Raw genomic sequence first — 26980 nt, 5'->3', positions numbered from 1 at the left:
TAAATTAATCAACGTTCATTAACTATCGATCACTCCACTAAAGAACGACAATTGTACTCTTCGCATTATAGATATATTTTTGTGTCCATTAGAAATAACCAATCAACGGTACGTTGACCCTTCACAAATTGCTCGTAATACAGTTGGCCCAAAATTACCATTTTGCCCTTATAGTTACATCTACTTCTTAAGTACGACTGATCTCTCTAATTAACAATTAGTTATAGTCCAACTATAACCGAACCCCTTTCAAGCCAGGAGAGGGTGTGACGCCATATTGTTCAAGCCTCGGAATTAACCAGGGAGCAATTTCTCTATTTACCCTAACAGAAGGGGAGAAGTAAATTTCTTCTTGTGTAGCTGCGTTCCCAGCTCCCCAATCAATCCCCAAAATGATAGGCTTATTGATTCAGCGCATCTAGTCACTCTCACTCATACAAATCAAATGACCATCCTCATAGGCAGAAGTTTACAATTCACTCAAGATTTAGGTTAAGCCACCTATGGTCATCCTAGTGAAATGTAAGTCTCTTCTAGCAATGGTGTTATGAAGAGAGACTATTCATTTTATGGTCCAATCTTATACAAACTCTGTGTACAAAATACCCCCGCTCACATGTGTATATGAATTATCAGGATCATATCACTTGTAGTACTTTACAATGATTGTAACAACTACAAAGCGGGTCGTATTTGTAGTGTCACCAAGATAAGGTACCCAGCCTTATCCATCTACTACAGACCGTTTAGGTTATTACTTAAACATGACCCACCTGTATGTCTCCACATACATGTTTAAGTTACAACAGATAACCTTGGATCTTAGTTTATTGGTTTTTGGGTTAATGCAACTAAATGTTGAATAAAATACCTCTTATTTTATTAAATAAATAAAATGTTTGTACAAATACAATTACAAACTACAAGACCACGAGATTTAGGGTATCAACCCCAATAGTAGTGCGAATATACCAATGGGTTTTGAAGTGAACCTTGGGACTAAAAAAGTATGCAAATTAAAGAAATCCCTTTACGACCTTAAATAGTCTCCTAGAGTATGGTTTGAACATTTTAAGAAAATAGGTGTCAAGTTATGGCTTCCTCCAGAGTCAAGCATACGATTCCATCTTCTATAAACAAACTAGTCATGATAAGATGGTTGTTTTGATATATATGTCGATGAAATGATTCTCAAAGAAAATAATGAAGCTAAGTTGAATAGTTTAAAGCGAAAGCTGGCTAAAAGAATTTCAAATCAAAGACTTGTAAACATTGAAATACTTCCTATGGACAAAATTTGTCAGGTCGAAAAGGGTATCACTGTAGCTCAAATAAAATATATTGTTGATTTATTTGAAGAGACATGCTTACTTGGTTATAGGACAACAAAAACTTATATTGAGCCAAACTTAAAATTGCAAGCTGCAACAGACGTTGAGGTAAAAGATAATAAAAAATACGAAAGGCTGGTAGGAAAACTTATTTCTTTATCTCATACTCGTTTAGATATTGTGTTTGTAGTGAAGTATATTAAGACAATTCATGAATGCCCCGAGGGCAACTCAATTTGAGGAAATTTTTGTCCATATCATTACAAAGGAATCAATGATTCAAAAAGTGAAGTTCCTCATTAGGTGTTAAAAGAGAAAACTATTGAAGAGTAAAAGAAGAAAAGGAAAGAACGTTAACATTTTTAATTTATGAAGAATCCTTTAGGAATGATGATAATCGGCCTAAAAATGTCCTCATGATCGACAAAAGGGAAATGAAATAATGAAACTTTATGACCCAAGTTCTAACTAAAGGAGAAAGGACCCACATCCTCCACGCTCCGTTCCATTGTGGAAGCTTATTTTCCACTGTATGATTAGAGAGATTTTTTTCGGAAAGCGTAGAAATCAACCGTTTCAAGCCACTCATTCCAGCAAGAGTTAGTGGGGAGGGGAGAGGTGAGGTGGGCCTCTTCAATTCAACAAAGTTAAGCTTGAAAGACACCTTTTATATAGCATATTTCTCTCTCAACAACTCTTTCTTCCTTTATTTTCCTAGGGCTTCCCGGAAAAGAAGAAGTTTTCTATTTCAACTCACAAGGCTAGGTCTTGGATTTACACAAGGAAGATGATTCAAAAACAACTTTGACCTCACAAAATATAAAGGTTAGTATTAGTTATGTTTCATATAAATTTCACCTAGTGTGATTTAGTAAGGATAATGTAGTTGGAGACAGGACAATCTTTGGTTCTAAAGTGGATGATGATAACGGCAAAGTGTCAATTGACGTAGTTCATCTTAATTCTTCCATCTTGGTAGTGGGTCTTTCTTCTATATAAGATCTTAAATTTGATTTAAGATATGGCATGATATAACAATACTTTATTTCCGATTTCAACTATACCTATTGAAGCATTTGGCTTCCAACGCAAATGTTGCGTCCAATATCAACTGCTTGCATGGATGCGAATGATGTAAGTGTGACGTTTTTAACATAATACTTCTTAGTAATTACAAATTTATTTGAGTAATATTCATTCAGAATTTATAAAAATACCTATTACTTCAACTCAGCTATGTATCTCTGAGACCTAATTTTAAGGAATTCGATTCTTGCTCTAGCTTCACTTCCTTATATTTAAGTTAAACTTAAAATTACATACAATATAAAAAATTATAAAAGGATATTAGAATTCACTCTTACCTTGCATTGATTGCACATGGGCAACAGAAAAAAACTCAACATGCCATATGCACAACTTGGGAGAACAATATTACATAATCTAGGTTAGTTCATTTCTTACCACAGCTCCCACCAGAAGTTTCAGAGGGTTGAACATTTCAAAGTAGAGAGCTCATGAAAGCATCTATACAAGTGTGAAGTGTAACAAAGATCATTATAGATTTAACAGATTAGAGATTAGATTCCAGCCCATCCAAGTCTTCCTATCAGAAGGACAAACAAAGTTAAGTTCAAACATCTCCTTGCTAACATGATCACCTGATTCACAGAAGCCAACCAGCTTTGCAACAATTTCTGCACTGTCCTGTATGTGTTTCATGTTAAGAGGATCTGTCCATAGCTTGTTGACTAGTTGAAGCCTTCTCTGTTTTCCTACTTGTGGAACTTCCCATTTCACATACAACATTTCTCTTTCCTCTGCTGTTAGCTTAGAGCTCACCCTCTTTGCAAGATACTCCCTTTCTTGCTTCAGAGCCTTGACACTGCAAAGCATTGCAATGCCATTATTATGGTCTTAAAATTATAAAAAAAAAAAAAAAACGGATAGCTTAGGCTTGTTTTGTAGCTATTGGGCATTTGGTTTTTTAGAATTAAGTTTATTTCCTCTCAATTTTTTTACCGTGTTTTTATCTTTTTTAAAGTAAAACAGTTAAATTCTTAGTCAAATTCAAAAAACAATTTTTTTTTTTTTTTTTTTTTTTTTTTTTTTTTTTTTTAAGTTGGCTTCATTTTTTGAAAACATTAGTAAAAAGTAGAAAATCAAAGCAAAAAATTTAGAGGTGATACGAGTGTTTATTGGCTTAATTTTCAAAAACTAAAAATAAAAAATCAAGATCTCATTTGGTAACCATTTGGTTTTTTATTTTAGTTTTTGAAAATTAAGCATATAAACACTCATTTCACCTTTAAATTTTTTGTTTTGTTATCTATTTTTTACCAATATTTTCAAAAACCAAATCAAAGTTTGAAAACTAAAAAAAAATTAGTTTTTAAAAAATTATTTTTGTTTTTGGAGCTTAAATAAGAATTCAACTCTTGTACTAAAACAAGATGCAAACTACCGTAACAAAATGAGAGAAAATATGCTTAATTTTCAAAAACTAAAAATAAAAAACAAAGGCCTCATTTGGTAACCATTTCATTTTTTGTGTTTAGTTATTTAAAATTAAGCCTAAAAACACCCCTCTCACCCTTAAATTTCTTGCTTTCTTACCTATTTTTTAGCCATGTCTTCAAAAACCAAGCCAAATTTTGAAAACTAAAAAAAGTAGTTCTTAAAAACTTGTTTTTGTTCTTGAAATTTGGCTAAAAATTCAACTCTTGATGCAAACCATTGTAAGAAATGTGAGGAAATAGACTTAATTTCAAAAAACAAAAAACAAAAAAATGAAATAATTACCAAACGAAGCCGAAATGGTATTAAATGGAGCCTTAAAAAATATATTGCATCTCAAGTTACATGATGGTCAACAGTTTATACCTTGTATAAACAGAGCTGGCAGGATCATCGCCTAGAAGTGCTGGACTGGCATTTCCAAGCTCCGCCAAGTGTTGCTCCAACCATGTCAATCTTCTCCATTCAACTTCCATATAAATTTGATCAGATGGATCCCCTTTAAATAGCAAGTAAAACTGTGTCCGATGTATAAGGGAAACATGGCACAGATGCCATAACATGATGATTTGCTTTCTCTGATCTTCAAAGATAGTATGCCAAGAAACTGGGGTATGCTCAACTGTATCCATTGCCACACCACTTTCATTCTCATTTTTTTCCAGATCCAATACCTTAAACATGTAATGGAAAAGAAAACACATAGTGTTAAAGCAAATATATCATGTATTCAATAATTATATAAATACTGGGGTATGCTCATTTCTGATTCCAAATAAATAAATATAAACACATATATAAGTAAGAATAAAATGACAGCTGGTGCTGACCTATGTAAGGTTAAACTCAAAATTAGTCTTTAGTACATTTTCAATAATCTTTATCATCCTAAAAAATAACCACTTCAAATAGTGTTAAAGCAAGACATCCTAAAAAATAACCAGTTCAAATAGTGTTAAAGCAAGACATTTATTTTTCGCAGGTCAATTTTTATGATTGCACACTTCACAACTTATGTTGTCATCAAATGCCAATTGCATAGGGAAACAGCACACAAACGAAGTGAGATTCTAAATTGTTTACGCCATTCTGTTAGATATTTTGTAAACTACCTGCCCAACTCATTTTTTTGAACCCCATAATATCTTTGGATGAAAATTACCGTGAAGGGGGTCGTTCAAGCACAACAAACTTTACTACTCTCTGGGGATGAGGACCATATTCCATCCCCCTTTCTCTAGGCCCATTTCTTGGCTGTTTGTTAAGTTTTTTAGGATTGGTTAAATGTGTTAGGTATCCAATTCCGGTCCCCTGCAATAACAATATCCACACAAATATCTTCCATAAAACAGAGTAACTCAATGATCAAGCCACCAGGTGTGGCGATTTTACTTACTAACAGACAAGCAATAACAAGATACTCCAGCTTTTTGAGAGAGCTGATTCTCTCCAAATTCAGCAACCAACAGTACTCAAAATGTAAGCATAAAGAAAACCATAGACAAGGATAAACTCGACATAACCCCCACAAACCAAAAAGATATTCCAACGTACAAAACGCACACTACTACCAACCCTGTTAAATTACTTTCTTGCTCCTCCTTTGGTAAGTCTTTATTATCCGAGGCCTCACAAAATGTCGTTTCCCAAGGTGGGTATAAACTTTAGATCTTAGGATTTAACTATTTGGTTTGTTATTTCTTTGTAAAAGCTGCTGTCCAGCCTATAAGTATGTGTATTCACAGGCTACTTTGGTTAGTATCAAATTGAATAAAGATGTTTCTTTGAGGATCTACATTACAAGCTCATCTCAATTTAGTCTGCTTTTTGCAGTTATTCTTCTTCTCTTCTCTATCTCTTTAAAGAATCCTAGGATCTCTAAAGAGGATTATTGTGGTGGGAAGAGGGTTCAAAAAACGAGGTGAGGACTACATTTGGTTAGTAAAAATTATATTTCCCTTATAGGCTGGACAGCAGCTTTTACAAAGAAATAACAAACCAAATAGTTAAATCCTAAGATCTAAAGTTTATACCCACCCTGGGAAACAACATTTTGTGAGGCCTCGGATAATAAAGACTTATCAAAGGAGGAGCAAGAAAGTAAGATGTTTCTTTGAGGATCTTCATTACAAGCTCATCTCAATTTAGTCTGCTTTTTGCAGTTATTCTTCTTCTCTTCTCTATCTCTTTAAAAAATCCTAGGAAGAGGACTATTGTGGTGAGAAGAGGTTTCAAAAAACGAGGTGAGGGCTACATTTGGTTAGTAAAAATTATATTTCCCTTTTATCGAATTATTTTCTTCCTTGTGTGCGAATTATCCTGCTATAATTTATATTAGCTATAGCATAGTTACTGACTGCCTGACTGCTTAAATTTTCCTATATTTTCACTCTACCTTTTCCCTAAAGCTTGGACTTAGGCCTAGCTGCCTAACTAGCAGATTTCTTTCCACGCTTAATCCATAATGTATTCTCAAGGAATGGCAATTTACATGATTTATGTAATGAGAAAAAAATGTTTGAGTAATTTGTATACCTGGCAAACCAGCAGTTGCTTCTGATACTGTAGCTTTGCCACCCGTTCTTTTAACTCTGTAACATAAGCTCTTATACTCCTTATATTCTCCTCAGCAGCAGTCTTGAACATTTTCTGCATTCTTTTCACGTTAACTGAGTTAGATTGCTGTGACACAGGAGTACTATCCCTTGATACATTTTTGCAGTTTTCATCACACTTTGGTGGAACTTTACGCATCCCTGAATGCTCATCAATCGCCATCATCACTTTATCAGGAACCCTGTTCTCTGTTTCATACTTCTTCACACTACGAGAAGAGGACATAGGGGAGCATGGGGATCGAATAATTTGATGCATGTTTGTGGCATTACTCAATGCAAAAGGAAGTACTTTCTTCCTTTTATACTGGTTCTTCAACTCCGGTGTATCCTCATTGTTTGGACTTGGATAGGAAGAGACTAACTTGTCAATAGATTTCTGAACATTCTCAAGTTTCTTTTCAAGTGATTCTATTACAGTTCCTTCAGATTTAAAACGAATTATCTCTTCCATCAGGTTGGTCTTATCTCCAGCAATGGTTTCTTGAGGCATGGAGCTTAAAACATGCATGTCCTTGATTTCAGATAGCATCTTTGCAATGGTTTCCGAAGCTTCTTGACTCCCCAGTTTATGCGAAGCAACCTCCCTATGCAACACTTCAAGGGCTCGATTTGCTTCCTCACCAAGTTGCCTCTGACTGTGTTCTAGCTTTCTGATTTCATGCACAATAGTGGATGGATCCATTGACGTAACAGATCGCCTCAAAGCTCCTTGCCTTCCTCCGACTACACTTCTTAGCTTGGATCCTGGAGGAATTATAGTGGGAGCTCGATCATTGTCTCGTTGAAAAGATAGACACCTGACTACATGAGACGGTCCACATTCATCTATATCTATACCCTGGAAAAGTCAACAAGTACAGAAATTAAAACTCAATAGTAAAAGTGAATACTATAAACCTTGAATATCAAAGTACCTCCGTTTCCAAAAATACCTTTTTTTCTTGTGCAAGTTGACACCTTAGCTCCTTAATTTCTCTCTCCATCTACAAAAAAGATTCTCTAACTGAGAACAGATAATTTAGGATTAACAATAGAAACCTAAAATTTGGGCTCTCTATGAAGAAGATAAAAAACTCAATCCTATCATAGTTCTGTGGCTGTATAATTACAGCTAGCCGAACACAATGACAGGAAACATTTAAAATGTTTCAAGTGAAAAGATGATACAATGTGATACCTGCTGAATCTTTTTATCCTTTTCCAGTAGTAAAGACTGTAAACACGGAGAAGACATCTCTGGACTTTTGAGTTCAGCCTCAAGTCTGGCGACTTCACTTTGCAAATGTTTCAATAACCTGTTGTCTGAAACAACCTAGAAAAAAAGAACGTTGAAACAAGTAGTAAATCGACCAAGCCAAATTCATCTTTGAATTCTTTATTACATGAATGCCATCTACAACCTAGCCACTCCAGGGTTTCCCAATTTCTAATATCAAAATACATTATACTTTAATATAAAGAAACCAAAGATCTAGTATCAAAGAGATATGGGTAGCAGCTTCCTTACAAACAAGGATATGCAAAGGGAACTTTTCCAAAAAATGAGAAGAGGATATGCAAGGGGAACAGAGTTTTTATTTTATATAAAGAAAGGTTGAATTAGACAGTTTCATCTTATAAAAGTGTTTGTTCATCTGAGTGTTCTCAAGATCTTTTAGCATATACTATTAATTCTGCACATTCAAAGTTTCCATATTCAACACTAAACAATTCCAAATATGGTTGAATTATCTCTACATCAATTGTAGTGAAAAGTTTGTGACCCGCTTTCCTTCTCTTATTCTTCTTCAGCTTCATTGATTGGGAGTTCTCCGTTTGGACCATTTTTTTTTAACAAGAAACAATCCACTTCATTAAGATAATGAAAGATGTTACAAGCGAAAAGAAGGAAACAAACATAAAGTGCAAAACAATCAAGCACACTAAAAAGCACAAAACGGATCAGCAAATGCACCAGGACATCTCAACTAGGTTGACACCTCCCTAGCATTCTCATCATCTCCAAGAAAGACTAGAATCCAAAGCTAAGTACAAAATGAAGAGGACCTTGCAAATGACAAGGCTTACAGCCGAATGATAATCTGAAAGTTACAGCCGAATTGGACCATTTCAAATTCTTTTTATCTTTTCTTTTTCTTTTCTTTTTTTTTTGGATTTTTTTTCAATACAATTGTGGTTTCTTTGGTGCTCCTGTCTTTAGTTCTCTGGCTTTTAGTTTTTGGTTTCCTTTATATATTTGTATGGTTGTAATGCTCCATTCTGTTTTTTCCTTTCCTTTTCAATCTCACACCCTTGGGAGTCTTTTTTTCCCCCCTTCCTGAAAATTTACTTTTCATATTATCAATAAAAAGTTATTTCCTATTCAAGAAAAAGTATATAAAAAGTTCAACACAATAACCAGAAAAATTAAAGGTAGCTCTTGATTCCTTCACAAAAACTCAATGACTGCGGGGACATGAGATCCTCCTATATGCAAGGGCATTTGTCTTAACTGGAAGCTAAACATTGCAACGAGACTTTCTAAGAAAGACCTCCAAAGTCTCCAAATAAGCTAATAAGAAAAAGAAAATACAACTAACAATTACATTGTTATCAAAAGCTACTACAAAATCTTACAGTATTTGAAGTACAATTTAATATTGTTACATACCATGTTTACTTGGGCATTATTGGTAACCTCCTTTGCACTAGTTGCAAACGAAAGTGTATTCCTTGTTTGTTCCACATGACTTAAAGCTGGGCTCATCGTACAAATAATTGCTGTTCGAGCATTTCCCCCCAGTGAGGACTGCAATATTCGTGTAAGTTTCGAATCCCTGTATGGTATGTGGCCACCTCTTCTCCCGCCACTGCAAAAAAGAGAAGATTGAACTATATAATTACTTCTCCTAATTAATAAAAGGAGTAAAGGACTTCACAACTTTTTGTTCCCCTGATACAAGATGGAGAAAATTTTGAAGATAGAAATCCAAGAACAATAGTCTTTTACTGCAATATACTTGTCCACCCACTCCCCAAAGTGCAATATTCGTGCACGTTTTTAAATCCCCATATGGTATCGTGGCCACCTTCTCCCAACCTCTACCCTTACAAAAAAGAAGAAACCATATAATTTCACAACGTTATTATTAAAAGGAGTCTTTGCAACTATTTGTTTTCCACATTGAAATTATGAGAAGGTATAAGAAAAAGTTACAAACAACTCCTATAAGGAACATATCAGAACAACCCTAAAATTCCAGTTGCACAAGTTAAAATCTATAACTAGCTTGAACAAATAGTTCGAGTTGGATGTGAATCACGATGGAATAAAGTGTCGAAACCTTACCTTCAGCTCTTCATTTTATTCAAGGAATTAAATTAAATTAGATTAAATTGGCTTTTTACCTTAGCTTTCTAATGACAGTCGTAAGTGTCAATAAACTACGGTTGATGTGGCTGCCTTCCTTCAATCTTGTACCATCTGCACTAGTTTGAGAAACACGTTCACTTCCAGCAAGGTCCACTAGGTTCTGAAAATTATAGTTCCAACTAACATAAATATAGCCCTCTATGTGTTGATAAAGTGTGGGAAGTACTGTCCAACATACCAAACTTGCTATGAAAGATTTCACACGGTTTGTAACTTCCCGAAGGCTACTTTCAATGGTCTGAAAAGAGAGGAAAAGAAAGTGGGGTTACCAAGAGATAAGCCCATATGAAGCTAAACAAAATATATAAAATATTCTATACAAGAATTATTTATACATATAAATTATACAAGACAATCATGAGTGAATAAATCTAGAAAGTTCGTACACTATAGTCTGAGAATTATGTCCATATTTAAAAAATGTTTAACACCTCAAAACTCTCACATTTGTCAAATCAAACACATGAAATAGAGAGATAGAGAGCAGCAATTAGCCAAAGTTATACATTTTTTAACACGATATGAAATGTTCAAGGGAAACAAACTCGTAGGAGTAAGAAAAACGAAGTAAAGAAAATAAAACCATTAATGAGGGAAAGTGAAAGCCTCCCAAATTAGCAAGTGCACCAAGAGAAAATGATTGCATGACATATAAGCCAGCATATTGCGAAGCTTTGAAGATGGCTAAAGCAAAACCTGCCATCCAAACTCAACTGATCCTATCAAACAAAATTTCTGAAATTATGAACTTCACAGCATTAATTCAAATTAGATTGGCACGATAAGATAATAACAGCCTGACTAGCAACTTTAGTATGTAGTTTGCACCTTTAAGAAAGACCCACTGGATTTGAAAAAACTTGTCTAAAGAAAACTATCGATTAGTCACATATGGACATGAGAATAATAAATAGGCAATCTGGACATTCATCAACCCAACAGAATTAAAATACTGAAGGCTGGAAAACAGTTTTGAAGAATTTAATCTCACTTAATCTAATCTCAAAGAGAGTTTAGGACTTATTAGAACAAAGAGGCATAAGTGTCAATACGTATTATAGCTCTTTCAATACTCCACCATATCAATAAATGTCTTATATTGAGATGTAGAGTAGGAAACTTAAAGTCTTTACAGGTATTAACGCCTCATGGAAAAAGATCAAGAACATGATTTCTGAAGTGGTCTAACGGCATAGTTTAACAAGAAGAACTACTAGGGATCATTGGGATGAAGTTGAACTCAAAAATAAAAACTGATTAAAGAAACCCTAATAAGGAGAAATATGATTGCACATTCAACCAGTAAATCACATTATTCCCATCATTAACTTATTCTGGAGCTTACCAGCCTAATTATCTGATGTGATCTGGAGCTTTTATCATTAAGAGCAGTTTCTCCAACTTGCCTTTGGGCTGTAGAGACAACATTGTCAAGACAAAATTATTAAAAGCATTTAACAAAATACAAAAGCTCGGTAAAGCTCATTTTAAGATGCACTAATTTTTTCCCTCCATTCTCTGCCATTTATAGCAAGTAAAACTGGTTGCTTTTTTCAGGTGTGGGTATAGGGGTCCCGAAAGAATTTCTAAATCAATGAAGTCGCTTTCAAAAGTGATTATAATGAAGACAACATACAATTTGAAGAAAAATAAGAATAAAAATGATGATTACCTTCACATATTCCAATCAATTGCCTAAGGTGTTCACTGTCCTTGACAACTTCTTCAATCAGTTTTTCCACAATGGTTCCTTTCTGCATTTAGAAAATGAAATGTTCTATCGTACTAAATATGGTTGTGGGTAAAGGTCAACATCAATCCATAGAGAGGACTTGTTACAAATACCTCAGGGTCATCCAAGAGACGAAGAGATCCAGATTTGCAATTCAAAAGGTCAACAACAGTCTCGTTATATATTTCCAGAGCTGAAAATTTCAGAAGAAAATTTCTCTCTGGTGTCTACAATATGAAATGGTAGATTTGAATTGAATTATAATTTGATTCAGTGAACAATATGAGGTAATAAAGTAGACAAAAGATACATAAAGCTTCAGATAGCTTACATTCTTGATGTGTTCAAATATGTCATTAACAGTGTTCTCAGTAATGCCTCTCATGGTAAATGTCTTACCACTGCTGGTCTGTCCATATGCAAAAATTGTGGCTGCAGGAAAATAAGAATTTAATAACAGTGGGTAACATCCAGAACAAAAGCTTGTTCTAAAAAAATGTTCTATATTTCAAAGGAGCCGCAGCAAAACTGTTGTTACCATTCATTCCTGTAAGAGCAGATAAAGCAACATCCTTTGCACCCTCATCATATACCCGCTGAGTAGAGCATGTAGGATCAAAAACTTTATCTGTTTCATGTATGGAGAGAAATAATACAATCAAATTCTTTGGAAAGTATATTGCTTACACGGAAATTAAACTTTCATAATCTCTTTTGATTTCATTACTTCAAAGGTCAACATTTATGAACAATGGTAAAGGAAGAACATGAACAGAAGAAAAAAAAAATAATTACCAAAGCAGTAGGGATTTACAGGCCTTTCGTGATTGGGATTCTTGAACACAAGGGTATGTTCATCCAAACAATCCCAAGCAATGAGATCGTACATGGCTTGTTCTTTCCGGTTCAGTGGTCTAATACGCACAGTAACAAGTATCTTCTCCTCACGGGTTCTGGGACCCCCTCCTCCTGGAGTGGTTGAAGGGGTCCTCTGAATTTTGGACAACGGCGTGGTTGGCGTTCTAACCATCTCCTTCGCTGCTCACAAACCCTATGGCTAAGGGTAACAAACACAATTTCGTTATAAGTACTCCAAATTATCCCCCAAGAATTCCAACATTTAACAGTCATTCAGTACACCGCAGAGATTAGAAGTAAAACCCACAAACGCGGAATCTTGGAAATTCTTGAAATCACATCAAAACTGGCGAAAAAAAGCAAGAAAAAGGAGAAATCCGGAAACAGAAAACATGAAGTAAGCAGGCATAACATATATTACATAAGTAGGGAATCCATCATACAGTAAGCTCATTGTTCATTGTTGATTGAATTGATAGTGAGTTGGAAAAGAAGCAAAGAAAGAGAAGAAACGCTTACAAAAGAGAAAATGGAAGAAGAAAGAAGTGAAATGATGAAGAAAGCGGAGCGGAAGATAGAGTGAGCAAAGCATTTACGTGAAAAATGGGGAAAGGAGAGAGTATTTGAGATGGGAGAATGGATTTTGAAGCACAGATGAAGAGAGAGAGAGAAGTAACGGCTACTTTAAATTTTATATTTTCAGGTGAGAGTGAAGTGAGAGAGGGTTTTGAAATAGGAATGTTTCCAGTCAATCACGTTCACCCAGGGAACGGGGACGTTTCATTATATGCTGCACGCCTAACACCACAATCCCTTTTTTTTATGTGTTATTTTATTTTGTCTTAATTAAATTATAGATTTAGTTTCCATTTGGAGGGTTTCTTTTAGTATACTTGGGCTTCCTTTGAAATTGTGTGCTTTTAAAATAATGGTTGACAAATTTTAATTATAAAAAAAAGTAAAATAATATTTAGTAAATTTTAACTTAAACTAAAAAAAAAGTAGGTTAGAATGTTTAGTAAATAAATACAAAAACATCTTATTTTAGATAATAACTTAAATAGATTTATAATCATTTTTTTTTATTTTTTGTAATTTAAAATTTTAAATAATTATTTTGTATGATAGATTTTGTTTGTTATAGATTACATTTTAAACATTAAGGGAAATTGCTTTATTTTAAGAAAATCAAAATGGTATACATTTCTAAAAAAATTGATGCATTTAACTCAAAAAATAGAAAATAGATTTGATTATGCAAGAAATAGATAAATATATAAAATAAATCTTCTTTTTTAAGTGCTCTTTTTAGAGATAGGAAAATAAACCAAAATATTTACAAATAGTGATAGACCGCGATATACTATTATCTGTGTCTATCATGACACAGATACACACAGATAGTAGTATATCGCGGCCTATCACAGATAGACTATGATATTGTGCTATTAGTTGTAAATATTTTTAGTAGTTCTGTCATTTAAAAATAATTTTTCTCTTTTTAAAGTATAAAATTAAAAACTAAATAGTAATAGAAAATTCTACCTAATGTTAGGAGAATCTAAAATTTAGTAGGATACTACTGTTAAAGTATATGTGAAATTAACTTTTCTTAAGAGTGATTTTAATAGATTAATCAATGGGAAAGATTAATTCTCCAACTCTCAACAAAACATCCTCTACTATGCCTAGCGGTTGTATATATGACCTATCGGCTAGTTGTATGCAAATATTCGGTTTTTATAGGCCATTCAATTTAAGGTCTTCATAAACATGAAAATGCATGACGTTTATTGAAGCACCTAAATCTAGCATAGATAAGTGATAAATCTAGCAAAATAGGTGTTGTTAATTCTATCTTACCCAAGCAAATGAAATTTATAATACTCTAACAACTACTAAAACTAACGTGTAGTTAAAGTGGAAGGTGGAGATCGATCCTGAAGGATCTCTTAACAAAGAGAACCAATGAGCGGAAGCAGATCGTTCCAAATCCCATTGTGAAAGAACATGAGCATTTACATTCTAACAAAACAATTATGCATTAAATCTAAATTACAGCATGCTTCAACAAGAAAATACAAGAGATCGAGTGAACATACCCTTGAAGAACCTTTTCTTCTCGTACTTCCTCGATCCAACAGCACGAACGTTCAACAGCACAAACGCAACATCTTTGGAATATCCTCGAACACAATCAAGTAACACTCGATCCTCGACCCCCGAACAACAAACTCAATACTACCAAGAAGCTACATTGGTATTCTCGGTGTGAGAATCCAGGAGGTGTAGGCTCTGTATGGATTCGGTAGAGGGAAGGAGGAACTATACGATCGAGTAAATGATCAAGTAAGTGGGAGAATCAAGAAGCCTATCGTCTAAACTTAGATACTCGATCGTTGAGTAACGAGGAACTATCGTCTAGCAAACGCTCGAAGCTTGATTGTTTACTCTCTCAAGGCTATCGAATAGCTTTCTACCTTATGCGCGATCGATTATGAAAAAAAAAATGAAAACGTTTTTCATTTTATCCATTAGTTATCAAAACAGACTAAAACTTCCCACTCATTCGGTTAATAGAGAAAAAGATAACCAACAACAATTATCTCATCATTTTTTTGTTATAAATAAATATAATAACTAACTTATCATATTATATTTATAACGTATAGTTTTAATATCACATCATATGTAATATATATAAACCATAGTTCTTTTTTTTTTCTCCTTTTTGGCATTTAATATAAATCGTATTTATATTGATTCCTCCAGTTAATGTAACTAATACATCAAATCAATTACATCATAATCAATTTAATTGTATCATGTATATTCAAATTCCCTCTTGTGAATTTAAACACTTCAAACTAACCCAAAAACTGATTCTCAACATGAATCCATTGAGCTACCAAGGGGACCTTATGGACCTGTAGCTTGAAGCTCCAACGGTACGTGAATAACTGACTAAACTCTTTAATCACGATATCCACCATCCGTTAACTGTCGGGCACTCCACTAAAGACCGACAGCTGCACTCTTCGAACTACAGATATATTTCTGTGTCCATTGGATATAACCAATCAACAGTACGATGACCCTTCACAAATCGCTCGTAAGTACAACTAGGCCAATTTACCGTTTTGCTCCTGTAGTTACATCTAACTCCTTAAGTATCATTGATTCCTCTAATGAACAATACGTCATAGTCCTACTATGGGTAAACCCTTCTCGGGCCAAGAGAAAGTGTGGCGCCACATTGTTCAAGCCCCGGAATCAGCCTTTAAAGGAGCAATAGATACTTACCCCTGTTTCAGGGAAAGAGGTAATTTGGTCTTCTGTACGCCCTCGTGTCGCCTTCGAAGTGGCCCCTTTCAGATGGGTTTTGTGCAGTTGGTCAATATCAAGGTGAACTCCATAAATGGATAGGGTCGCTTTAGATTTTTCCCCAATCGAATTTTTTCCCTTTGGATTGGCCTTTTGGGACGGACCTCTAGGGCTTAAAATGGCGGGTCACACTTATGGGAGATTGTTAAGTAAGTTAATGATCTCTTGGCCAAATCAATGATGGCTAGTCGTTATAAGAATAAGAGTTGTTCTGGTATTAATGACTAGTTGAGATCTTCTCAATTCAGAGGAGGGATAACTGACCTCCCTTTGGCGGCTTTTGTCCTAAACCTTTGAAGCGTCATTGCGAAACTAGATGTCACAAGGGGTTCATGGTAGTTTTGCTAAAACCTTATTGGATGTTGTTTTGTTTTACAACGGGTATTTGCTTAAAACCTAACGTAGGTCAATGTGTTTTTCTTTTCAACAACTCATTAATATTTCCGTTTAAAGCTTTTAAAAATGACCGATTTATTATAGTGGAAAGAATCGTGTGAAACGAATTTCGTGGCAAATGGCCTCCATCCCACTACTCTCCAAAAGAGGAGACAAGACAATAAATATGATTGATCTTGGAGACATGTCTGGTAGAGAATAATGATTCTGCCTGGATCCTTGATTCAGGTGCTACCATTCATGTCAGTTCCTCTTACCAAGGATTTAGTTCCTAGAAAATGTTGCCACAGGGAGAGATGACTCTTCGAGTTGGTAATGGTTAGGTTGTTTCAGCTGTTGTTGTAGGTAGGCTGAAGTTATTTTTTGACAAGAAACGTTATCTGTTACTGGATAATGTTTTTGTAGTTCCTCATATTAAGAGGAACTTAATCTTGATTTCTTGTCTCATTGAACAAGGCTATATCGTCTCCTTTTTTTAGAATAAAGTGTTTATTTTCAAGAATGGAATGGAGATTGGTTATGGTTCAATGAAAAATAACTTATATGTACTAAGGTTGTTAGTCATAAAAGCCTTGTTTAACACTGAAATATTCAGTACGACAACAACAGTTAAAAGACCAAAGGTTTCTCCAAAGGAAAACACCCATCTTTGGCATTTAAGTTTAGGTCACATCAACCTCAATAGGATCGAGAAGTTGGTGAAAAGTGGACTTCTAAAGAGTATAGAAGAAAACTCCTTGTTGGTATGTGAATCATGCCTCCAAGGCAAGATGACCAAACAATCTTTTACTGGAAAAGGTTACAGAGCCAAGGAAGCCTTGAAGCTTGTACATTCAGACCTCTGTAGTCCAATGAATGTTAGAGCTCGAGGTAGGTATGAATACTTCATCTCTTTCATAGATGATTATTCAAGGTTTGGGTATCTCTTCCTAATGCAACATAAGTCTGAAGCTCTTGACAAGTTCAAGGAGTATAAGGCTAAAGTTGAAAACTTTTTAGGTAAGAAGATAAAAACACTACGATCTGATCGTGGTGGAGAGTATATGGACCTCCAATTCCAGAACTATATGATAGAACATGGGATTGCGTCCCAACTCTCGGCCCCTGGTACACCTCAACAGAATGGTGTATCAGAAAGGAGAAACAGGACCTTGTTGGACATGGTTCGGTCTATGATGAGTTATGCTCATCTTCCAGACTCGTTTTGGGGTTATGCAGTGTAGACTGCATGTTATATCCTGAACAACGTTCCCTCGAAAAGTGTTTCTGAAACACCTATTGAGTTATGGAGAGGCCGTAAAGGTAGTTTATGCCATTTCAGGATTTGGGGTTGTCTGGCATATGTGTTAGCGACTAACCCAAAGAAGTTGGAACCGCGTTCGAAGGTTTGCCTCTTTGTGGGCTACCCCAAGGAAACGAGAGGTGGATATTTCTATGATCCAAGTTAGAACAAATTTTTGTTTCCACTAATGTTATCTTCTTGGAAGAATAACACATGAGGGATCATAAGCCACGAAGTAAGCTCGTTTTACATGAGATCTCTAGTGAGACTGAGACTGCTGAGGGTTCAACAAGAGTTGTTGAACAGGCCAACAGATCAACAAGAGTTGTTGAGGTCGGGACGTCTAATCAACCAGCTCAAGAGTTGAGACTACCTCGACGTAATGGGAGGGTTATGAACCCACCGGATCGCTACATAGGTTTGATTGAAGCCCAAAACGTCATTATGAATGATGGGGTCGAGGATCCGTTGTCTTTTAAGAAAGCAATGGAGGATGTTGACAAAGATAAATGGGTTAAGGCCATGAACCAGGAAATGGAGTCTATGTACTTCAATAACGTCTGGGAGCTTGTTGATCCACCTGATGGGGTCAAACCTATTGGGTGTAAGTGGATCTATAAGCGAAAGAGAGGTGTAGATGGAAAGGTGCAAACCTTTAAGGCTAGACTCAACCCAGGTTGAAGGAGTTGACTATGAGGAAACTTTGTCACCTGTTGTCATGGTGAAGTCTATAAAGATTCTCCTGTCCATAGTCACATTTTATGATTATGAAATATGGCAAATGGACGTCAAGACTACCTTTCTGAATGGTAATCTTGAGAAGACCATCTATATGACTCAACTAGAGGGGTTCGTAGTTCCAGATCAAGAGCAAAGAGTTTATAAGCTTAATAGGTCCATTTATGGGCTGAAACAAGCATCTCGATCTTGGAACATTAGATTTGATACTGTTGTCAAGTCGTTTGGCTTTGACCAGAACGTTGATGAGCTTTGTGTTTACAAGAAGATCATCAATAGCTCAGTAGGCTTTCCTGGTACTGTTATGGGATGATATCCTACTCATTGGGAATGATGTAGGATATCTGACTGACATTAAGAGTTGGCTAGCTGCCTAGTTCCAAATGAAAGATTTGGGTGAGGCATAGTATGTTCTTGGGATCTAGATCATTTGAGATCGCAAGAACAAACGGTTAGTCCTGTCTCAGGCATCGTACATTGATCAAATGTGATCAGGTACAGGATGTAGGATTCCAAGAAGGGGTTTGTTTACCTTTTAAGCATGAATCGTTCTGTCTAAGAATCAATGTCCTAAAACACCTCAAGAGGTTGAGGAGATGAAACGGATTTCCTATGCTTCTGTTGTGAGGAAGTTGTTGTATGCAATGTTATGTACCAGACCCGACATTTGCTATGCAGTAGGGATTGTCAGTCGATATCAGTCCAATCTAGGATTTGATCACTGGACGGCGGTCAAGACGATCCTCAAGTATCTTCGAAGAACGAGGGACTACATGCTTATGTATGGAGATAAGAATCTGATCCTTATAGGATACACGGACTCTGACTTTCAAACCGATCGAGATTCTCGCAAATCGACATCGGGGTCAGTGTTTACTCTGAATTGAGGGGCTGTAGTTTGGGCGAAGCATCAAGCAAGGATGCATCGCGGACTCCACTATAGAAGCCTAATACGTAGCGTCTTGTGAAGCAGCTAAAGAGGCTGTTTGGCTGAGGAAGTTCCTTACAGATTTGGAAGTTGTTCCAAATATGGATTTATCTATCACTTTTTATTGTGATACAGCGGGGTTATGGCAAATTCGAAGGAGCCTCGGAGTCATCATCGAGGTAAGCACATAGAACAGAAATATCACCTGATCAGAGAGATTGTATGTCGCGGTGATGGATAGTCGAGCAGATTTGTATCGGAGCACAACGTTGTTGATCCCTTTACAAAGGCCCTCAAGGCTAAAGTGTTCGAGGGTCACCTAGAGAGTCTGGGTCTATAGAACATGCGGCATCTTGTCTAGGGCAAGTGGGAGATGATACTGGGGTATGCCTAGCTTATTGTATATTGTACAATTTTATATTGTATTGTACATTAGTCTCTCGAGTCATTAGGACAAGTGGGAGACTGTTGGGATTGGTGTCCTAATTCTCCTGGATTCTCGTTGTTTTGTAAAGATACACATTGTTCAATGAATAAAATAAGTGTTATTTAATTCTGGCATTTACTCATATCAATAAACAAAGCTCCTTGGTTATCTTATGTGAACTTAAGCATGTATATGTGATATACAAGTGGATCATGCCTTAAGTGATAACCTAAATCAGTCTGTAGTATAAGGATTAAGTGGGATACCTGATCTTGGTGACACTACGGATACGACCCGCTTTGTAGAGGTTTGCAAGTGGTGTAAACTACTACAGATGGTAGATCCTGACTATTCATGTGGAGACGTGGAGTGGGGGTGTTCTACACAAAGAGTTTGTATAAGACCTGAACCACGAGATGACTAGACTCTGTATATAATGTCGTTGATACTAGAGACTTGTATCTCACTTAAACGACCATAGGTGACACGACCTCAATCTTGAGTGTTTTGTGAACTCCTGCCTTTGAGGGCGGTCCTTTGATTAGTATGGGTAAAGTAGCCAGATTGCCAACTCAACATGCCTACCTTTTTGGGGACTTATCTGATCTAGAAGCTGGGAACTCAATCCACAATATAAAATTCACTTCTTTCTCGAAGCATGGATAAGTAGAGAGATTGCTCCTTAAGGGTTGATTCTGGGGCTTGAACATAGTGGCCATAACTTCTCTTTGGAAGAGAAGACTCAGTCATAGTAGGACTATGACTTATGTTCATTAGAGGGATCAGTGGTACTTAAGGAGACAGATGTAACTACAGGGGCATAATGGTTATTGGCCCAGTTGTACTTACGAGCGGTTTGTGAAGGGTTAGTTAAGATGGACACATAATATATATGTAGTGAGGAGAGTTCAACTGTCGGTCTTTTGTGGAGTGCCTGGCAGTTAATGGATGGTGGATCCCGTGACTAAAGAGTTTAGTCAGTTATTCACGTACCGTTAGAGCTTCGGATCTACAAGTCCATGAGGTCCCCTTGGTAGCTTGGGTTCATGTTGAGGATTAGTGTTAGCTTTAGGGCTTCAATCAAACCAAGTATTTTGATGATAACAAACTCAGATTTTTTTGTACTAACTTTTTCAGTGTTACTATCTTGTAGATCTTGGAAAGATGATTCCAATGCAATTTGAATCGCTCAAAATCGGAGTTCAAACGAGAAAGTTATAAGTAAAAGAAGATCGGAGAGGAAATCCAACGTGGCAGTGACACGTGGCACCTTGCTGACATGGCATCCAACGTGCGGCTGACGTGGTACACAAACGGTCAATTTTGATGACGTGGCACTCTAGCCGGTCACTTTTGTTAACGTGGCAATGTCGTGGAACATGATGTGGCAGTGACGTGGCGACCATGGACGAATAAGATAATGACAAGTGGTAGCTGATATTTTAAAAAAAAAAAAGGAAAAGGAGGAGAAATCGTTAATTGACGCGCGGATCAATAGTATGGCGACACGTGGCACGGTTTAAGATTTTTCAGCCTTTTCAAATTTGATTTCCTTCCTAAATTGTCATCCTTCAAATCCTTTTTTATTCTACAAATCTCAATAATTCCAATTTTTCAATTCCTCTCTTAATTACAAATCCTTTCCTTTTCTATTTTATTCAATCTCCACCCTTCATTTGCAATCATATCCAATGGCCAAAATTTATCCCCCTCGCCTATAAATTCGACTTGATTTTACTCTTCATATACACACCAAAAGCTATCAAGTCTTAAGCTCTCAATTCTCTCTACTCTCAAATTCTTGTCCTCCTTACTCCTAAATTGGCCTGTGAGTTTTTTTTTTTAGTGCTCAACTTGTGTATTTAGCCTTCAAGAGGTAATATTGTGAGGTTTTTCTTTAATTTTTGGGAATTGTATTAAGGTGTGGGTACAACCTTGGGTTGTGAGAAAAAGAAATTGGTTTGATCTTGAACCAGTAAAAAGGATCTTGGGTTTCTCTTTAGCCTAGGAAAAAGAGGGTCGTGTGTCGGTTTGGTCCTCACCTGCAAGAGGATCACTTAGTGAAATACCTAAGAAAGAGTCTTGGAGAGTGGAGTAGGCAATTTGTTGAACCACTATAATTCCCGGTGTTTTCTCTTCCCCTCTCTCTTTTATTTCTGTTTTCAATTTTTTTGCTTCTTGTCTTAGTTATTTTTTTAATCTTTCCTAATTGCATGATTTAATTTTTAGCGTGTTATTTAATTTATCCTTGATTAAATTGTCTTTAAATTTGAAGTTATCATAGCTTGCATGATTTAAGTTTTGTCTTGCATAAATTTTTTTAATCAAATTAGTTGGTTAACTTTATTGAGCATTGTTTGAAGATAAAATTATTTTTAAAAAATTGGTAGTCAACCCTATTCACCCCCCTCTAGTGTTGCCTTTAGATCCTACAATCAGTTCTTGCTGTTGATTTGAAATGTTCAAATTGACAAGAGGTATTTTGATTATATATGATATAATCGGTATTATGATGTATAAGATACATCTAGTAGAGGATTGATGTAAATGAGATTTACATTAAGTACCATGGAATAGAAAAGAACTATGGTTTATATGTTTCATGAGATGAAATATTAAAACTATAGGTTATAAATATAGTATGATAAGTTGGTTATCATTTATGTTTAGAATAATATTAATTATTAGATAATTAATTCTTTTTCTTTTAAATAACCAAAGTAGTTGGTGGTTATTGGATCATGGTAACCATGAGTTTAAAAGGAAAGTGGTTTCCTATTTTGAAAAGAAGTTTTTACAAAAGTTTGAAAAAGATTTTTATTTTCTCTCCGCGAAAAGAAACTCACGGAAGTCGTCAAGTAAATACAGATTTACTAAACGACGATTGGGCGAGTTAAACGATCGTGAAGTGTTTACTAAACGATCGCATAGCTTTGTTAGACGATTGTTGGCCCAAGGTACACGATCGTGTAGAGTCTGTACGCGACAGACTGAGCTAAACGGATATATAGTTTTATCTAAACGATTGAAAATTGACCTATATGATAGGTCTCAGCCATCTTCCACTTGGCCAGTCGTGTACGCGATCGTTGTTTCCTCCCTTTGTCTGCCTCATGCCAAGTCCGAACAGAGCCCATCCTCTGGATTCTCACACCGAGAATACCAAGGTCGTCTTGTTGGTGGTGTCAGACTCAACTCGACACCGTCGAGGTTTTCTGGAGGCCGTTCATGTTACAGAAGAGATCATGACCGAGGAGATCGTTGAGGACGAGTGTGAAGTGTTCATGCTGTGTTCGTGTAGTGTTGCGGTCATGCAGATCGAGCGCTCGTGGTTGCTATTGTTCGATCAGAGTCGCGCATTGGAGCGTGGAGACGTTTCTGCCAATGTGCGTAAAGTTTTCTTTCTATGCATTTGAGTTTATTCATGCTGTAATTTCTCTGTATAATTGTATAACCGTTTGTTTTGAAGTCGACTGCAAATGTATTGTTGATTCATGATTGTAATTTGGAATAGTCTTTTTCCGCTGCTCATGGAAATCTTGGTTTCGATTTCCTTCAAAGAAAATCCTAAAACCAATAGAACAATTTAGTGAGAGAAAAATGGTATATATGATATATCAATTTTTAGCCCTCACAACCTTAAGAGTTCACTGTGAGATCCATGCTCGGTTTCATGTCGTCCTGAGTGTTGCCTCCTTTGGAAAGTGTTTGCATGGGTTAATACCATGGTGAATAGGGAAAATATTCATATTAAGTGGGAGAAGGACACGTGTCAACATATCCTACAGTATCTTTCATTAGGTTTTACTATGAGATTCCTATGATCCGCTTGTGTGTCGTCCTAAAGTGACCACCCCTTTGGAGGGCCTAATAATAAGATTTGGAATAATGCAAACTTCAGTAATGGATAGAGTTTCTTAGGTTAATCTTCAATAGATGTCTTTCCTAACGGTAGCCTATTGAAGTGTATCTCTGAGATCCAAAAATGATAGGGTCACACTTATGGGATGAATTAAGTTAGTTAATGAATCCTTGACAAAACTGACGGTAGCTAAGAGCTATATAAATAAGAGTTATTCTGGAATTAGTAATTAGCTGAGATTGTCTCGATTCAGGAGAGGGGTAATTGATCACCCTTCGGTAGTTGTTGCTCTAAACCCCTGAAGTATCGTTGTAAAAACTAAATCCTTTGTTTAATTAGGGTTCTTTAGTTGTTTGTTTTTGCTGAATTGATCGGATGCTTGTTTTTTGTGTAATGGGTTAAGGTAGAGATAACTATCAATTGTATGTTATTCATTTAGCATGGCTTCTTTATTATATAGCCTTACGAAAGAATGAAAAATTAATCGGTGAAAACTATGCAACGTGGAAATCTAATATGAATACAATTCTAGTTATAAATGATCTACGATTTGTCTTAATGGAGGAGTATTCTCCAATCCCCGCACAAAATGCATACCAAGCAGCAAGGGATGCACATGACCACTAGACAAAGGCCAATGAAAAGGCCCAAATCTATATCTTGGCAAGTCTATTTGATGTTTTCAACAAGAAACACGAGGCCATGCTCATTGATCCTGAGATTATGTAGTCCCTCCAAGGTATGTTTGGGCAACCGTCCAATCAGGTCCAGTACAAGGTCCTTATCGGATCGAGAATCGATGTCATTAATTCGACTTCAAACTGAAGCAAAAGAAATTTGTAAATATCAAACTACTCCTATTACTACAAAGACTTAGTAATAATGGTAAGTTTGAGTCGAAACATAGAGAAGTGAAGAATTAATTTCTTTTGCGTTAGATTTGACTGTGCAAAAATAGTAAAAACTGGGTTTTGGTTTGTGGTTTCGAGACTGAAAATGTACAAGTAAAAAGTAAAATGTTATGGATATATGAAATGGTAAAGGATTTGTTTAGGTCTCGGATCAAGTAGCCATTTAATGTAAATTAAATCATCGTTTCAGCAAAAATATCATATGTTCGAATTATGCATGCATAGCTACTAAATCGGTGCGATTAACTAATCTCTATAAGCCCGAAAATCAATTAATCCAAATTGATCTCGCATCCTAATTTGTAGTTGAGGTTGGAAAGTTGTGCCCTAACTAACCTAGCAAAGACGTGCATTCATGATAGGAACGTCAATCCACACATAAAAGCAAATCTAAATTAAACAAGATTTAAGAAAAACATAATTCTAGATTAAAGCATACAAATTGAACTGAAACTCATCAAAATACAAAGAGTGCTTAATCCAAGAACTAATCGAAATATTACCTCATTGATTCATGGACAAACCAATGAGATACAATCCAATACATGTTCATAATCCGAAAAAAATAAAATAAATCTAACCTAAGGATGCTAAAAATTAAAGGGAATAGAAGAAGAAAGTAATCCTGACTTCGGTCTCCATGCTTCAGCTTCAAGAGTCGGTCTAAACCCCTTAAAATTCAGCATAATTAACCTAGGGTCGATGAGAAGTATTTATAGAAATCCATCGTAGCGTTGCAACACTTGGAATAGCATTACAACTCTCATTCGTGCGTGCTCCCTTTGCTCTTCCGTCAAATTTCATAGCATTGCAATGCTCCAGAGAGGCTTGCAATGCTGAGCGTTCTATCCTCAAGTGTTGGGCAGAAACATTGCGATGCGTTGCAACGCTTGCGTTGGTGAAAATCTGGAGCATTGCAACGCTACGCCCACTTCCAGAAACTCGCTACTCGATGCTTGATGACTCGATACTCGATCATCGTTCATTTGGTAGCATTTTCTTGATTACTCAACGACCTCTTACTTGATGGTACTCGATGGTACTCAATGGCTGCCTCAAACTCGGTGGAACTCGATGGTATTTTAGTCTTTTCAACTCCTTTGAAGCTCGAATGTTCAAATTGATTCCAAATTGCTTCAAAACCCCATTTTGCACCAAATGATTAATTCAACCTCTTGATCGCTTGATACCTACAAAATAGAAAAATAAACATATAAAATCTACTAACGAGCCTGAATTAAGCTAGGAATATTAGCTCTTTTTGAAAGCTAACAGTCCTCAAGTACATTTATAATGCACGTAAGAAGGAAGGCGAATCAGTGAGAGAACATGTTCTTGACTTGATGATCCACTTCAATGTCGCAGAGATGAATGGCGTGGTCATTGACGAACAAAGTCAGATATCCTTCATTTTGTGAGTCTCTTCCGAAGAGCTTCCTTCAGTTATGCAACAATGCAGTTATGAATAAAATAGAGTACACCATTACGACCCTATTGAATGAGTTACATAGTTATCAGTCTCTTATGAAAAATAAGGGACCGATAGAAGGAGAGGCAAATGTTGCCCATTCTAAGAAGTTTTTTAAGGGTTCATCCTTTAACCTAAATCCTATTTGTCATACTTAGTCAAGAAGTTTCTTAAGGAGAGGCAAATGTTGCTTATTCCAAGAAGTTTCTCTTTTTTCTGTCTTGGTGAATTGATATATTTATATGGTTATATATGTTGGGTTGTATGTCCTAAAACTCGTAGTTTGTAGACAATAAACATATATGAAGTTTATTCAGATAGATATTGTTAATTGAAAATGAATTGATTGTTTAATAACTCTAAATCCAATAAACTACGAACCCTTGACTATTGTAATGAATGCTTGGACTTTATGTGGAGACATAAACTGGATCAAGTTCGAGTGAAATAGCCTAAACAGTCTATAGTACTTGGATTAGGTTGGGTACCTATTTCTACATATACTATTGACTACGACCCATTTTATGATTATTACAAATGTTGTAAAGTGTCATAAATGATGCAATTCGTTCATGTAGAGATATATGAGCATGGTGTTTTACACGATGAGATTGCGTAAAACTGACCACGAAATAATCATTGTTACGTAACACCGTTTACTGTTAACACTGAATAATTTCATTTCTTGATGACCTAGATAATTTGATCTGAATCTTGAGCTATCTATGAACTCCTATTTATTTGGGATTGTCCCTTAATCTGTATAGGTAAGGGTAAGCTCGCAGCGCTGCTCAATATGACTCCCATTTCAGGGATAAGACTGGGTAGATAGCTGGAGACATAGAATTTGCAAGATGGAATTCACTCCTACCCATTTTAGGGATAATAGAAAGGTTGTTCCCTTAAGGGCTGATCCCAAGTTTTGAACAAAGGGTCCCATCCTCTCACTAGCCTGAGAGGGAATGGATTTAGTGATTAAGATACTAAATCAATTGTTCATAGAGGGACAGTTGTACTTAAGGAGAAAAGATGTAACTCCAAGGTAAAACGATAATTGACCTAGCTGAGGTTATGGACATCCTATGAAGGATCCACTTATCGATGACGGTTATATCA

General features: G+C 35.9%; 1 protein-coding gene and 1 long non-coding RNA gene across 3 annotated transcripts; one reads left to right on the top strand and one right to left on the bottom strand.

Moving 5' to 3' along the window:
* Positions 1–1814: 1814 nt before the first annotated feature.
* Positions 1815–6677, top strand: LOC120068964. Of its 2 annotated transcripts, none has more exons than XR_005479407.1 (3): positions 1815–1949; positions 2050–2156; positions 6542–6677. It is a non-coding gene; the product is annotated as an uncharacterized LOC120068964 (long non-coding RNA). The 2 variants fall into 2 exon arrangements; XR_005479408.1 differs by having other exon boundaries at positions 1821–1954.
* Positions 2831–13210, bottom strand: LOC120068963 (kinesin-like protein NACK2). The gene is made up of 15 exons (XM_039020604.1): positions 12988–13210; positions 12406–12667; positions 12149–12238; positions 11942–12042; positions 11724–11837; positions 11551–11632; positions 11224–11291; positions 10057–10116; positions 9854–9978; positions 9117–9315; positions 7644–7778; positions 7399–7449; positions 6384–7304; positions 4215–4522; positions 2831–3216 (listed from the first exon to the last, which is right to left on the bottom strand). Exons 2-15 carry the CDS (start codon positions 12638–12640, stop codon positions 2889–2891), a joined length of 2817 nt encoding a protein of 938 aa, XP_038876532.1. The 5' UTR covers positions 12641–12667; positions 12988–13210; the 3' UTR covers positions 2831–2888.
* Between the last annotated feature and the right edge of the window lie 13770 nt (positions 13211–26980).

Source organism: Benincasa hispida, unplaced genomic scaffold (genome assembly GCF_009727055.1).
Source record: "Benincasa hispida cultivar B227 unplaced genomic scaffold, ASM972705v1 Contig159, whole genome shotgun sequence".
NCBI classification, from domain to species: Eukaryota; Viridiplantae; Streptophyta; class Magnoliopsida; order Cucurbitales; family Cucurbitaceae; genus Benincasa; species Benincasa hispida.
The sequence above is the reverse complement of the archived record's forward strand: the minus strand, read 5'-3'. Positions and strand labels throughout refer to the sequence as shown.

Excerpts from the sequence above, each read along its gene's own strand:
- LOC120068963 (XM_039020604.1), bottom strand. The coding sequence starts at position 12,640 with ATGGTTAGAACGCCAACCACGCCGTTGTCCAAAATTCAGAGGACCCCT. Across the intron at positions 11,292-11,550 it reads ATTGATTGGAATATGTGAAG|CCCAAAGGCAAGTTGGAGAA; the intron begins GTAATCATCATT and ends TTGTCTCTACAG. Across the intron at positions 7,779-9,116 it reads ATAATGCCCAAGTAAACATG|GTTGTTTCAGACAACAGGTT; the intron begins GTATGTAACAAT and ends CTTTTTTTCTAG.